At 37.9% G+C, this 13462-nt stretch overlaps 1 protein-coding gene across 3 annotated transcripts in view; it reads left to right on the forward strand.

Annotated features, from left to right (window-relative positions):
* Positions 1-13462, forward strand: part of LOC126354454 (DNA mismatch repair protein Msh3-like) — a 307127-nt gene that overhangs the window by 156039 nt on the left and 137626 nt on the right. For all 3 annotated transcript variants that reach the window (XM_050004148.1, XM_050004149.1, XM_050004150.1), the window contains exon 11: positions 8682-8869. In XM_050004148.1, coding sequence (XP_049860105.1) covers positions 8682-8869 — 188 coding nt within the window. The remainder of the gene's footprint in view (positions 1-8681; positions 8870-13462) is intronic.

Below are 13462 nucleotides of genomic sequence, written 5' to 3' on the forward strand. Positions count from 1 at the left end.
ATTATTGTTATTGCTGTTGTCTTCAGTGCAGAGATTGGTTTGATGCAGCTCCCCATGCTACTCTATCCAGTGCAAGCCTCTTCATCTCTGAATACCTACTGCAACCTACATCCTTCTGAATCTGCTTTACGTATTCATCTCTTGGTCTCCCTCTATGATTTTTACCCTCCACACTTCCCTCCAGTACTAAATTGGTGATCCCTTGATGCCTGAGAATGTATCCTACCAACCAAACCCTTCTTCTAGTTAAGTTATGCAACACATTCCTCTTCTCACTAATTCTATTCAGTACCTCATCATTAGTTACAGGATCTACTCATCTGATATTCAGCATTCTTCTGTAGCCCAACATTTCAAAAGCTTCAAAAGCTGTTAATCATCCATGTTTTAAATCCAAACATTGCTACACTACATACAAATACTTTCAGAAAAGACTTCATGACACTTAAATCTATATTCGATGTTAACAAATTTCTCTTCTTCAGAAACGTTTACTTGCCATCGTCGCCACTCTACATGTTTTATCTTCTCTACTTCAACCATTCTCATTTATTTTGCCGCCCAAGTAGAACAACTACAACTCATCTACTACTTTAAGTTTCTCATTTCCTAGTCTAATTCCCTCAGCATCACCTGATTTAATTCGACGAAATTCCATTATCCTTATTTTACTTTTATTGATGTTCATCTTATATCCACCTGTCAAGACACTGTCCATTACATTCAGCTGCTCTTCCAAGTCCTTTGCTGTCTCTGACCGAATTGATATGTCATCAGCAAACCTCAAGGCTTTTATTTCTTCTCCCTGGATTTTAATTCCTAATTCATTTTTTTCATTTCCTTTACTACTTGTTCAATGTACAGATTGAATAATGTCAGGGATAGGCTACAACTATGTCTCACTCCCTTTCTAACCACTGCATCCCTTTGATGCCCCTTGACTCTTATAACTGCCATCTGTACAAGCTGTATATAGTATTTGCTCCCTGTATTTAACCCTTGCTTCCTTCAGAATTTGAAAGAGGGTATTCCAGTCAACATCGTCAAAAAATTTATCTAAGTCTTCAAATGCTATAAATGTAAATTTGCCTTTCCTTAGCCTAGCTTCCAGGATAAGTCATAGGGTCAGTATTGCCTTATATGTTTCTACATTTCTATGGGAATCCAAACTGATCTTCCTTAAGGTTGGCTCCTACCAGTTCTTCCATTCATCTGTAAAGAATTCATGTTAGTATTTTGTAACTGTGACTTATTAAAATGATAGTTTGCTAATTTTCACACCTGTCAGCACCTGATTTCTTTGGGATTGGAATTATATTCTTCTTGAAGTCCGAGGGTATTTCGTATGTCTCATACATCTTGTCCACCAGGTGGAAGAGTTTTGTCTTGGCTGGCTTTCCCAAGGCTATCAGTAGTTGTGATGGAATGTTGTCTACTCCTGGGGCCTTGTTTCTACTTAGGTCTTTCAGTTATTATTATTATTATTGTTATTATTATTATTAATAAAAACTGTGAGTATTACACGAAATCTGAATTCTGCATATCTTCAGTGCAGTAATGTATTCCATTTAAATAAGTGAAACATCCTAGCAGATTAAAACTGTATGCCACACTGGGATGCTTCACTGGCTGAGTGATCCAAATGTGACTCACAAATTACCCTCAAAACATCATTTCTGCAAGTACCACTTCTCTTGCCTTCCATAGTCCTCAGAAGTTCCCTGCAGTGTCCTTTCTTGCAGAAGTGTTAGTCTTGCAAAGTATTTGGGAGAACTTCTGTGAAGAATGGAAGGTAGAAGAAGTAGTACTACAGAAGTAAAGCTGTGCTGATGGATTGTGAGTTGTAGTTGGGTTGCTCAGTCAGCAGAATACTTGGTTGCAAAAAGGCAAAATTATGAGGTTTGAGTTCTGGTCGAGCACACAGTTTTAATCTACCGGGAAGTTTCAAATAAGTGCGCTCTCTGCTGCAGAGTGAAAATTCATTCTGAAATAGAAATAAGTTTTGAAACTGCTTTCTGTTTTTTGATGCATGGGTAAAGTAACCGAAGAGTTATATTAGGCAGCTCAGTGTATACATATTTAAATGTCTGTCTTACAAGTATTATTACTTCTTTCTATGCTGTAGAGTGAAAATTCATTCTGAAATGCAGATAAGTGTTGCAAACTGCTTTCTGTTTCATGATGGATGGGTAAACTAACCTGAGAGTTTTCTTAGGCAGCTCAGTGTATACCTATTTAAATGTCTGTGTTACAATTGTCATTACTTCTTAAATGAAAATATGTTTCATTTTTTTTTTACTTATCTACATCCATGAGGATGATTCCACTTATAATTTATGGATGGGACATTAACGTGTGTCTTCTTTCGGTTAGGATCTCCTCACTATGGATCTATGAAAGAAAAAAAAAAGATATATCTAATCTAAGCAGAAAAAAGCAAAGACTAGTGGAAGTTGACCACAGGGATGTCAGTTTAAGCTTTGGAGAAATGTTGGAATAGCTCAAAGCAATACTGACTTTATAACTTATTTTAGGAGGTTGGATAAAAAAAGGCAAACATACATTTAAGGCATTGGCAGATTAAGGGAATGCTTTTGACAATGTTGGATGGAATACACTCTGAAATTATGAACATGCAAGTATAAAATATAGTCAGTGAAAGATTATCTGCAACTTGTACAGTAACCAGACTACATTTAATAAGAGTTGAACGTCATGGAAGGGTGGCAATGACAGAGTGGTACAGGTCTGTGCCTATTTTTAGGTTTGCTGATGATTTAATCAAAGGACTTGAAAGATCACTTAAATGGAAAAAAGGTGTCTTGGAAATGGGTTATAAAATGGCTAACAGCAAAAGTAAATCTAGAGTAATGGAAGTTAGTTAAATTAAATTCAACAATGCTGAGGAAATTAGATTAGGAAATGAGACACTGCAAATAAATTAGTTTTGTTATTTGGCAGCAAAATAAATGACTATGTCTGAAGTAGCAATAATACAAAATGCAGGCTCCCAGTACCATAAAAAGCATTTCTGAAAAGAGTGTACCACTGTTTCGAAGTGAAATGTGGATGACAAAGAGTTCAGACAAGAAGAAAATAGAAGCTTTTTAATCCTCGCGATACCAAGGGGAGGGTATTTTATGCCCGCCTTTTTAAAATATTGTCATCTAGTCATCTACTTCATATCTTAAAATTTTGAAATAAATATTTATTCTTTTGATGAATTCTTCGACCAGCTTTTAAAATTTTTTAAAATTTTTCAGTTAAAAAATTGAAGTCTTAGTAGCTGATGTCACTGTCCACAGTGAAAGTTGTATTAAATATTTTCAGGTTCAGGACCTTACTGATTCATCAATCTCTCTCTAAAAGGAAAGTTGTCAGCATAAAGTACCATCCCATTAGTAAAATAGCACCCCATTGGTAGTCCATGTTACTGAAAGTGCATTGATATTGATAAGTGTGTGTTAAAAGATAGTTTCCATTTCTATACCCTACTTACTCATCAGTATTGATTTTAAAAAGTATGTTGATAACAAGTCAGTGAAAATTAACAAATTTTTTAATTTTTTTTGTGTGGTCACAAAGTACCCCTCGCCCACCCACCACCCATCCTCCCATTGGTAATGTGCATTATGAAAAATATGTTGGTATTGCTACAGAATAAATGTGATGCTACAGAAAAATCTGAAGATTAGATGGATAGACTGGATAATTAATGAAAATGTAGTGGATCAATGTGGGGACAAAAGAAATTGATCACACAACTTGACTAAATAGGATAAGTTATTGAGAGAAATGTGGGAGGCAAAAATTTTAGAAGGAGATTAAAGCTAGACTACAGTAAGTAGGTTCAAATGGATGTAGGTTGCAATAGTTATGTAAAAATGAACATGCTCGCACAGGATAGACTAACATGGAAGTTGTATCAAACCAGTCTTTGGACTGAAGGTGATGATATCATCATTATAGTTGCCATCATCATCACCATCATCAGTAACAGGACAACAACAACAACAACAACAACCAGTTTGAGAACAGAGAGGATATCTACCACTGCAGCACCAAAAGCAAAGTAAATCTAGACATTCGAAATACAGACTATGAAAGACAGGTAACTTGCCCAAAATAATCACCCTAAAATGTTTTAGGAATCTCCCATATGCTATTTCATCCACATCCTTTAGCAACTTTAAGATAAAGGTTTACAGCTGATTAATGGAACATCCTTTCTACAAGATTGTGTAATTCCACGATATCAGCACTATTGACATTAGTTTTTAACACTATTTGTGTGAAGGTAATCATATTTTTTGTTAGAATATACTGAAAGAAATCTTCTTTAATGATGAAGCCTATCCTAGTATGTGGCCACTGACAAATAAATAGTATTTTCTGGGCAGATGAAGCATTTCATAACATCCATGACAGTTTTCTGTCCATAATTATAGAGAGGGGCATTTTAAATTTCCTGAATACTGGGGCATGTGGAAATCTGTAGCAGTAAATCAGCTGGTTCTGCAGCTAAGGGAATGTGCAATCTTCATGATGTGGTTCACAGTGCAATCTCCCTACATACCATACCATAATTTGTCAGTGTCAAAATTAGCTTTCTGAAGCAGTGTGTAATAATGCAGACTGATGAAACCAACATTATTGGTATGATGTACAGTATTCCTATAACTGAGATTAAATTAGACATTCCCTAATCTGATTTAAAATAGGGCAGTTTCAATAGATTCTGCCATGTGGACCTGCCCTATAATTTAGAATTTGTAGAGTGGAGGAAACAATTTGCTTTTTTGAAAATAATAGTAATAATAATAATAATAATAACAATAATAATAATAACAATAAAATTAGTACAGTTTGAGTGGTTGTCTCTGTTCACCAAGACATTTGCTTTCAGTCTGTTCTGATTTTATACTACATTTTTTTCATATTTTTAATGTTGTTGTTGTTGTTGTCTTCAGTCCAGAAACTGGTTTGATACAGCTCTCAATGCTACTCTATCCTGCGCAAGCTTCTACATCTCCCAGTACCTACTGCAACCTACATCCTTCTGAGTCTGCTGTATTCATCTCTTGGTCTCCTTCTAAGATTTTTACCCTCCATGTTGCCCTCCAATACTAAATTGGTGATCCCTTGATGCCTCAGAACATGTCCTACCAACCGATCCCTTCTTCTAATCAAATTGTGCCACATATTTCTCTTCTCCCTAATTCTATTCAGTATCTTCTCATTAGTTATGTGATCTACCCATCTAATCTTCAGCATTCTTCTGTAGCACCACATTACAAAAGATTCTATTCTCTTCTTGTCTAAACTATTTATCATTCATGTTTCACATCGATACATGGCCTACTCCATACAAATACTTTTAGGAAATATTTCCTGGCATTTAAATCTATACTCGATGTTAACAAATTTCTCTTCTTCAGAAATGCTTTCCTTGCCATAGCTAGTCTGCTTTTTATATCCTCTCTACTTTGACCATCATCAGTTATTTTGCTCCCCAAATAGCAAAACTTAATTACTGCTGATTTCCTAATCTAGTTCCCTCAGCATCACCTGATTTAATTCAACTGCATTCCATTATCCTTGTTTTGCTCGTGTTGATGTTCATCTTATATCCTCCTGTAAAGACACTGTCCATTTTGTTCAGCTGCTCTTCCAGGTCCTTTGCTGTCTCTTACAGAATTACAATGTCGTCGGTGTGCCACAAAGTTTTCATTTCTTCTCCATGGATTTTAATTCCTACTCCAAATTTTTCTTTTGTTTCCTTTACTGCTTGCTGAATATACAAATTAAATTACATTGGGGATCTACTACACCCCTGTCTCACTCCCTTCCCAACCACTACTTGCCTTTCATGCCCCTCAACTCTTATAACTGCCATCTGTACAAATTGTAAATAGCTTTTTGCTCCCTGTACTTTATCCCTGCCACCTTCAGAATTTGAAAGAGAGTATTCCAGTCAGCATTGTCAAAAGCTTTCTTTAAGTCTACAAATGCTAGAAATGTAAGTTTGCTTTCCTTAATCTATCTTCTAAGATAAGTCGTAGGGGCAGTATTGCCTCACGTGTTCCAACATTTCTATGGAATACAGACTGATCTTCCCCGCGGTCGGCTTCTACTAGTTTTTCCATTCGCCTGTAAAGAATTCGTGTTAGTATTTTGCAGCTGTGGCTTATTAAACTAATTGTTCGATAATTTTCACACCTGTCAATACCTACTTTCTTTGGGATTAGAATTATTATATTATTCTTGAAGTCTGATGGTATTTCTCCTATCTCATACATCTTGCTCACTAGATCATAGAGTTTTGTCAGGACTGGCTCTCCCAAGGCTATCAGTAGTTCTAATGGAATGTTGTCTACTCCCGGGGCCTTGTTTCGATTTGGGTCTTAGAGTGCTCCATCAAACTCTTCACACAGTATCATATCTCCCATTTCATCATCATCTACATCCTCTTCCATTTCCATAATATTGTCCTCAAATACAGCACCTTTATATAGATGCTCTATATACTCCTTCCACCTTTCTGCTTTCCTTTCTTTGCTTAGAATTGTTTTTCCATCTCATCTCTTGGTATTCGTACAAGTGGCTCTCTTATCTCCAAAGGTCTCTTTAATGTTCCTGTAGGCAGTATCTATCTTAGCCCTAGTGATATATGCCTCTACCTCCTTACATTTGTCCTCTAGCCATCCCTGCTTAGTCATTTTGCACTTACTGTCGATCTCATTTTTGAGACATTTGTATTCCTTTTTGCCTGCTTCTTTTACTGAATTTTTATATTTTCTCCTTTCATCAATTAAATTCAATATTTCTTCTGTTACCGGTACCCAAGGATTTCTACTAGCTCTCATCTATTTACCTACTTGATCCTCTGCTGGCTTCACTATTTCGTCTCTCAAAGCTACCCCTTCTGCTACTATATTTCTTCCCCTGTTCTCGTCAATTGTTATCTGGTGCTCTCTCTGAAACTCTCTACAACCTCTGGTTCTTTCAGTTTATCCAGGTTCCTTCTCCTGAAATTACTACCTTCTTACAGTTTCTACAGTTCATAACCAATAGATTGTGGTCAGATTCAACATCTGGCTCTGGAAATGTCTTACAATTTAAAACCTGGTTCCTAAATCTCTGTCTCACCATTATATAATCTATCTGAAACCTTCTTGTGTCTCCAGGCCTTTTCCATGTATACAATTTTCTCTCATGATTTTTGAACCAAGTTTTAGCTATGATTAAGCTGTGCTCTGTGTAAAATTCTACCAGGCAGCTTCCTCTTTCATTTCTTACCACCATCCCATACTCATCTACTACTTTTCTTTCTCTTTCTTTTCCTACTATTGAATTCAATTTCTCCATGACTATTAAATTTTCATCTCCCTTCACTATCTGAATACTTTCTTTTATCTCATCATATATTTCATCAATCTCTTCATCATTTGCAGGGCTAGTTGGCATATAAAATTGTACTACTGTGGTAGGCCTGGGCTTCATGTCTATTTTGGCTACAATAATGCATTCACTATGCTGTTCGTAGTAGCTTACCCATACTCCTATTTTTTATTCATTATTAAACCTATTCCTGCATTACCCCTATTTGATTTTGTATTTATAACCCTGTATTCACCTGACCAGAAGTCTTGTTCCTCCTGCCACCGAACTTCACTAATTCCCACTATATCTCATTATAACCTATCCATTTCCCATTTTAAGTTTTCCAACCTACCTGCCTGATTAAGGGATCTGACATTTCATGCTCCGATCTGTAGAGTGTCAGTTTTCTTTCTCTTGATAACGATGTCCTCCTGAGTAGTCCCCACCTGGAGATCCGAATGGGGGACTATTTTACCTCCGGAATATTTTACCCAAGAGGACGCCATCATCATTTAACCATACAGTAAAGCTGAATGCCCTCGGGAAAAATTACGGCTGTAGTTTCCCCTTGCTTTCACCTGTTTGCAATACCAGCACAGCAAGCCTGTTTTGGTTAATGTTACATGGCCAGATCAGTCAATCATCCAGACTGTTGCCCCTGCAATTACTGAAAAGGCTGCTGCCCTTTTCAGGAACCACATGTTTGTCTGGCCTCTCAACAGATACCCCTCCGTTGTGGTTGCACCTACAGTACAGCTATCTGTATTGCCGAGGCATGCAAGCTTCTCCACCAACAGCAAGGTCCTTGGTTCATGGGGAGGCTACATTTTGTTTCATATTTCCAATAAATTTTCTAAAAAATCTCCAGTACAATCAGATATTTCACTGTACTCATTATGATATATACTCAAGAATTACTTCTAGAGACATCATGATGTTTATCAAAGTGCACTTTCTTGGTAGAAAATTTCTACCATAAAGTAAATATTTTGGTACATGCTGTCCATATTTCAGAAAGAAAGATGTGGTTTACCAAATGAGTAGTCAACTACAGATTGAACATAGCAGTTGATGTACATAATTTTCTTCTCATCCCTGGTGCTTGAGGAAAAAATCATACAACATAGCTATAATGAGACATAGATGATAGTACATGCTTATTATTAAATCATCCTGTGCTAGCCACATTAAGTGTGTACTACATGAAAATGAATTTAGATGTTTTGATGCATTGTTATTTCATGATCAGAACTCATAATATAACATGCACCACAATCTTAATGTTTGTCTTTTTTCAGTGCACTACCAACAACTTCTACCGATTGATAGAAGCTTTGAGTTTTATTTATCAAAGCTTGGAAGTCATTGCAGTTGTTACAGAAGCCTATGTTCAAAGTTCTTTGATAAGGGAACTAATAACTGACATAACTGTACAGCTCCGTGATGTAAAGGAAATTATGAATATTTTGAACCCTTCAGCAGCCAAGTAAGCTTAGTTCATCTGTATTATTGAATCTCAACTTCTGAGCATAGGTGGTAGAAATGCTGTGCATGTCACGGAACTTTTCATATTATGTACAAATTCCTATTGCTGTTTAAGGATTTTTTTTGTTCAGACCAATATACTGTCTTTTTTTTTTAAATTGGCACTTTCTTTCATTAAAATCATATATTAAATTGTTTTCACTCTCCCTGACTGGTACTTGTGCTCCTTTTGTCAGTAATGTGCCTATATAATTAAATTTAGCCTATTGTATGTGCCTCCCACATTCGTTTATTGACCAGAGTTACCTATAAATGTTGAATCGTCAGCCTTGATCACATCTCTTGGCCCTCGCTCTGTGTCATTTTCACATGTTCCCGCATAACGAGGAGGAAACACTTTTTTCATGGTATGTTTCTTGGCTTTTTACTGGAAACAGTAATTCAGCAACTTACATAGATATTTTCGTGAAGATGTTAAGTCACAAATTTTTAGTATGCTCACTGGCTGGACACCAACCAGACTATGACATATTGTTGCTGTCACAGTTCTGTTTACGCTAGAGTTGACTTTTGGCAGCTGCTGAATTCTTTGATGTTTATGTGTTCTCCAGAAACTGTGCTATTGTTCTGTGAAATGCATATATCCTCTGTATTTTATGGTCCTTATGGATGAAGTTTTTGCTGATATCTTAATAAATTTAGTCTCAAGTCAGGAGCATTGCTTAAACTGAAGCCCCTTGTTTTTGTGTAGTAAGTTCCCTGACGTAGATGTATTGTTCCAGAAACTTGGAGTCTGCACTATGATACTAGTCTTTCTGATGATCCTCATTGCTGGAGGCTCTGTATTCCTATTCTGCAAGAAAGCAATGAGCCTTTGGTGCAAATAAATTAAAGTTTTACTTCTTGTCTTGTTGTCGTCACTTTTTTTCTAGTCAGGAAACATCTGGTCAGATACTGTGATCTGTTAGTACTAAGACTTTAGGACTTAAGACATCTGTTGTATTTGTATTTAATAAATAAATCTTTTATGCAACCAGGAAATAGCAACATTTTTCACAGAACTAATAAGTAGCTTTGTGCAGGGATATAGAGATGCTATGATAACTAAACAACTGTAACAACCAGAATGTCAGGAAGAGTTGTAATATTCCGTAAAGATCTTTATTTATTCACAGTTTCTTAAAAATAATTACAAAATGTTAATATCACATATGACGGCTGTACCAATTATGCTGTTGCTTTATTAATTGAAAAACTTTTGCCACCTATGGACATAACGACATGTTGTAACTCCTGTAATAATTTTAGCCTAGACAGGGCTAAATGACAGCTGAAGTACGTGGATGTTTGAGATGTACATGTCACTGTTCCTTTCACATCTCTTCTGTGTTTCTTGTTGTCCTACACATTGAATCCAGTTTTCAGCAGCCTCATTTAGCTTTAACATTATGAAGTAAAAATTTTGTCTTTCTTGGTGAGAGTAAAAAGATGTGGATGTGTGTTTCGACAAGAGTCCACAGATATTTCTGGAGACAATATTAACATCACCTAGTGCTAGAACATACAGATGTGACTATCTACTACAAGCCACCAGAATCTCATAGGAAGCTATAATAGTCTGTAAGCATCTTTGTTTGTTCATAAAACAAGCTAATTGTGAAATTCTTGGACATTATTGTAAAATATTAATACTGCAGCTGCACGCTGCTCCACTGATTTCCATGCTTTATTGATGGAAAAAGATTTTCCAACTGGGAACTTTACATCTTGTAATTAATGTGATAGTTTTAGTCCAGCAGTGCTAAGTGGCAGATGATTTGCATACTTTAACTAACACAATGAATAAAAGTAGCTGGTTCCTTATTTCAAGTTCCACCATAAACTTTATGTTATGATACAAAATGTTTAGATGTTCTAAGGAATCACAAATATTTTCCATTCCATAAGAACATACCCAAGACCCTTTGTTTAAATATCAGTAGAACAAGTTGGTTTGAACAAATTGAATTAAAATGTCTTTGCCTTAAAGTGTTTCGTATATAGGTTTGGCACAACAGGTGAATATGGGCTCACACCTCCCTCTCAATTTATTCATAGTATTTTTTGTCAAACAGGTAATTAGTTCAAAGAATTCTGGAAGTGGAATATTAACACTGTAGGAAAAGACACACAAAATTGCAAGCACACAGGACCTCCAACTCTAGAAGCTCAGGTCAGAATGCAACTATCATTTGGGATCCAAGCAGCAGCAAGGGGCAGGGAAGGGGGAGGGGTAGTAGTATACAGGTGGGGAGAGAGATTAACACTGCCTGGTGGAGTGTGCAGGCAGTAGACTGCCAACAGGTGGAGCATCAGGAGACTGTGGGGCAGGGGGTGAGGAGAAAAGGAGCAAAAAACGTGAGGAGCGAGCAAAGATAGGCAGAGTCATTGGCAGAGGGCTGCAGACAAACAGGGTAGGAGAAGTGAATGGGGAGGAGATGATAGGACAGAGGGGAAGGACCTGTTGGGTGGAGGGTATTGGGGCAATGTGTTATCTTAGGTTAATGCCAGGATAATTATGGGAGTGGAGAATGTGTTGTAAGGATAACTCCCATCAGTGCAGTTCAGAAAAGCTGGTGGTGAAGGGAAGGTTCCAGATGGCTTGGGGTAGTGACGCAGTGATAGAAATCAAGTGTGTTATGTTCAGCTACATGTTGTGCCACAGAGTGGTCTAGTTCACTCTTAGCAACAGTTTGATGGTTGCCATTCATCTGCTGGACAATTGGTTAGTTGCCATACCAATACAAAAAAGTGCAATGACTGCAGCATATAATATAATAAAATAATGGAATAGATGATAATAAAATGTTGAAATGCATGGCTTTTTAAAATTTATTGAATTACTGAGGTTAATTTTTCGACATGAATGACAAGCACAATAAGCTGAGCTATGCCTGGAAATAAGTTCGTATTAGTTCATATTATTTTGCAGGGCGACGTAGTTTCTTTCTCTGCTGTAGATTTGTGCTTACCATTCTTTATAATGCTACGTTTGGTCACTGTGTTCACCTTTGAAGTCTTGACCGTGTTCCCATAAAGCTTATCAGATCTTCGTAGTTTTCCAAAGTACACAGGTGGGCTTTAATTCTTGTAATTATTGTACTATTTGAAATAACAACTCACACAACCTTTCTAAATGGTGCACATATGAAATACATACTCCTCACTTATTCATAGCGACCCCAAAATGGCGGTCTACAATTACTCGCTAAAAATGGCGTGCTTCTCACTCGTTCACTAGCTGAGTGTGAATCCTTCCTTCTTCCTACTGGTGCCAGAAAAAAATCTTCTGTTTTTTAACAACTGAAAGTCAAAAAATACAAGACGGTAGGCATAGGCTCTATGATGGGCTACTGCTTCATCTTCTCTCTTTGCCTTTAAAGAAGACGAAAACATAAAGGAAATGCAAAAGGTTTATCAGAAGCAGAGCTGTTAAATGGCATGGTTGGTTTCGCAGGTGGTCCAACCCCTGATGGGGTGGGGTAAACCCTTGGCAGGGCTGGAATAGGAAGTGCTGGGTGGGTGGATTGGGCAGATTTTGCACCTGGGTCTTCCACAGGGATATGATTCTTGTGGCAAGGGGCTAGGATTGGGAGTGGCATAGCGATGGACTAGGATGTTGTGGAGATTGGGTCACAGAACACCACTTTAGGAGGGGTGGGATGCCCCTCAATTCAGGGTACGATGACAGATAATCAAAGTCCTGCTGAAGGATGTGGTTCAGTTGTTCAAGTTCTGGGTGATACTGGGTGGTGAAAGGGACACACCTTTGTGTCTGGTTCTTGGGGCTGGTGGGAGGATTGGGGGTGTAAGGGGAAATAGCATGGGACATCTGTTTGCAGACTATGTGTGGGTGATATTGCCTGTTTCTGAAGGCCTTGGTGAGACCCTCAGCATACTGAGCAAGAGAGTTTATGTCACTGCAGATACGCTGTCCCCGTGTTGCCAGGATATATGGGACACACTCTGGTTTAGGTTCACTGATGATATCTTCATGATCTGAACTCTGGACCAAGATACCCTATATTCATTCCTTCACAACCTCAACACCTTCTCTCACATTTGCTTCACATGGTCCCCCTAGAACCTGTGTGCCACCTTCCTAGATGTTGACCTCACCCTCTCTGATGGCTCCATCTGCACCTCAATCCACATTAGACCCCCAACCACCAATGTACCTGCATTTTGACAGCTGTTGTGCCTTTCACACCAAAAAAACCCCTCCCATATAGCCTTCACAGACAGGCACTATCCCCCAAACCTAGTCCGCAAACAGATCTCCCACACCATTTCCCCTCACGCCTCCAGTCCTCCCACCAACTTCGAGAACCAGCCACAAAGGACTGTCCCCTTCATCACCCAGTACCAGTCTGGACTGGAACAGCTAAACCACATTATTTGCCAGGGCTTTGATTACCTATCATGCTCTGAAATGAGGGACATCCTACCTGAGATACTTCCCAACATTCACAGCATCCTACTCCATCCCCATGCCAATCCCAACCCCCTACCACAAGGACCATATCCCTGTGGAAGACCCAGGTGCAAACCCCTT

The sequence above is a fragment of the Schistocerca gregaria genome, chromosome 3 (genome assembly GCF_023897955.1).
Source record: "Schistocerca gregaria isolate iqSchGreg1 chromosome 3, iqSchGreg1.2, whole genome shotgun sequence".
NCBI classification, from domain to species: domain Eukaryota; kingdom Metazoa; phylum Arthropoda; class Insecta; order Orthoptera; family Acrididae; genus Schistocerca; species Schistocerca gregaria.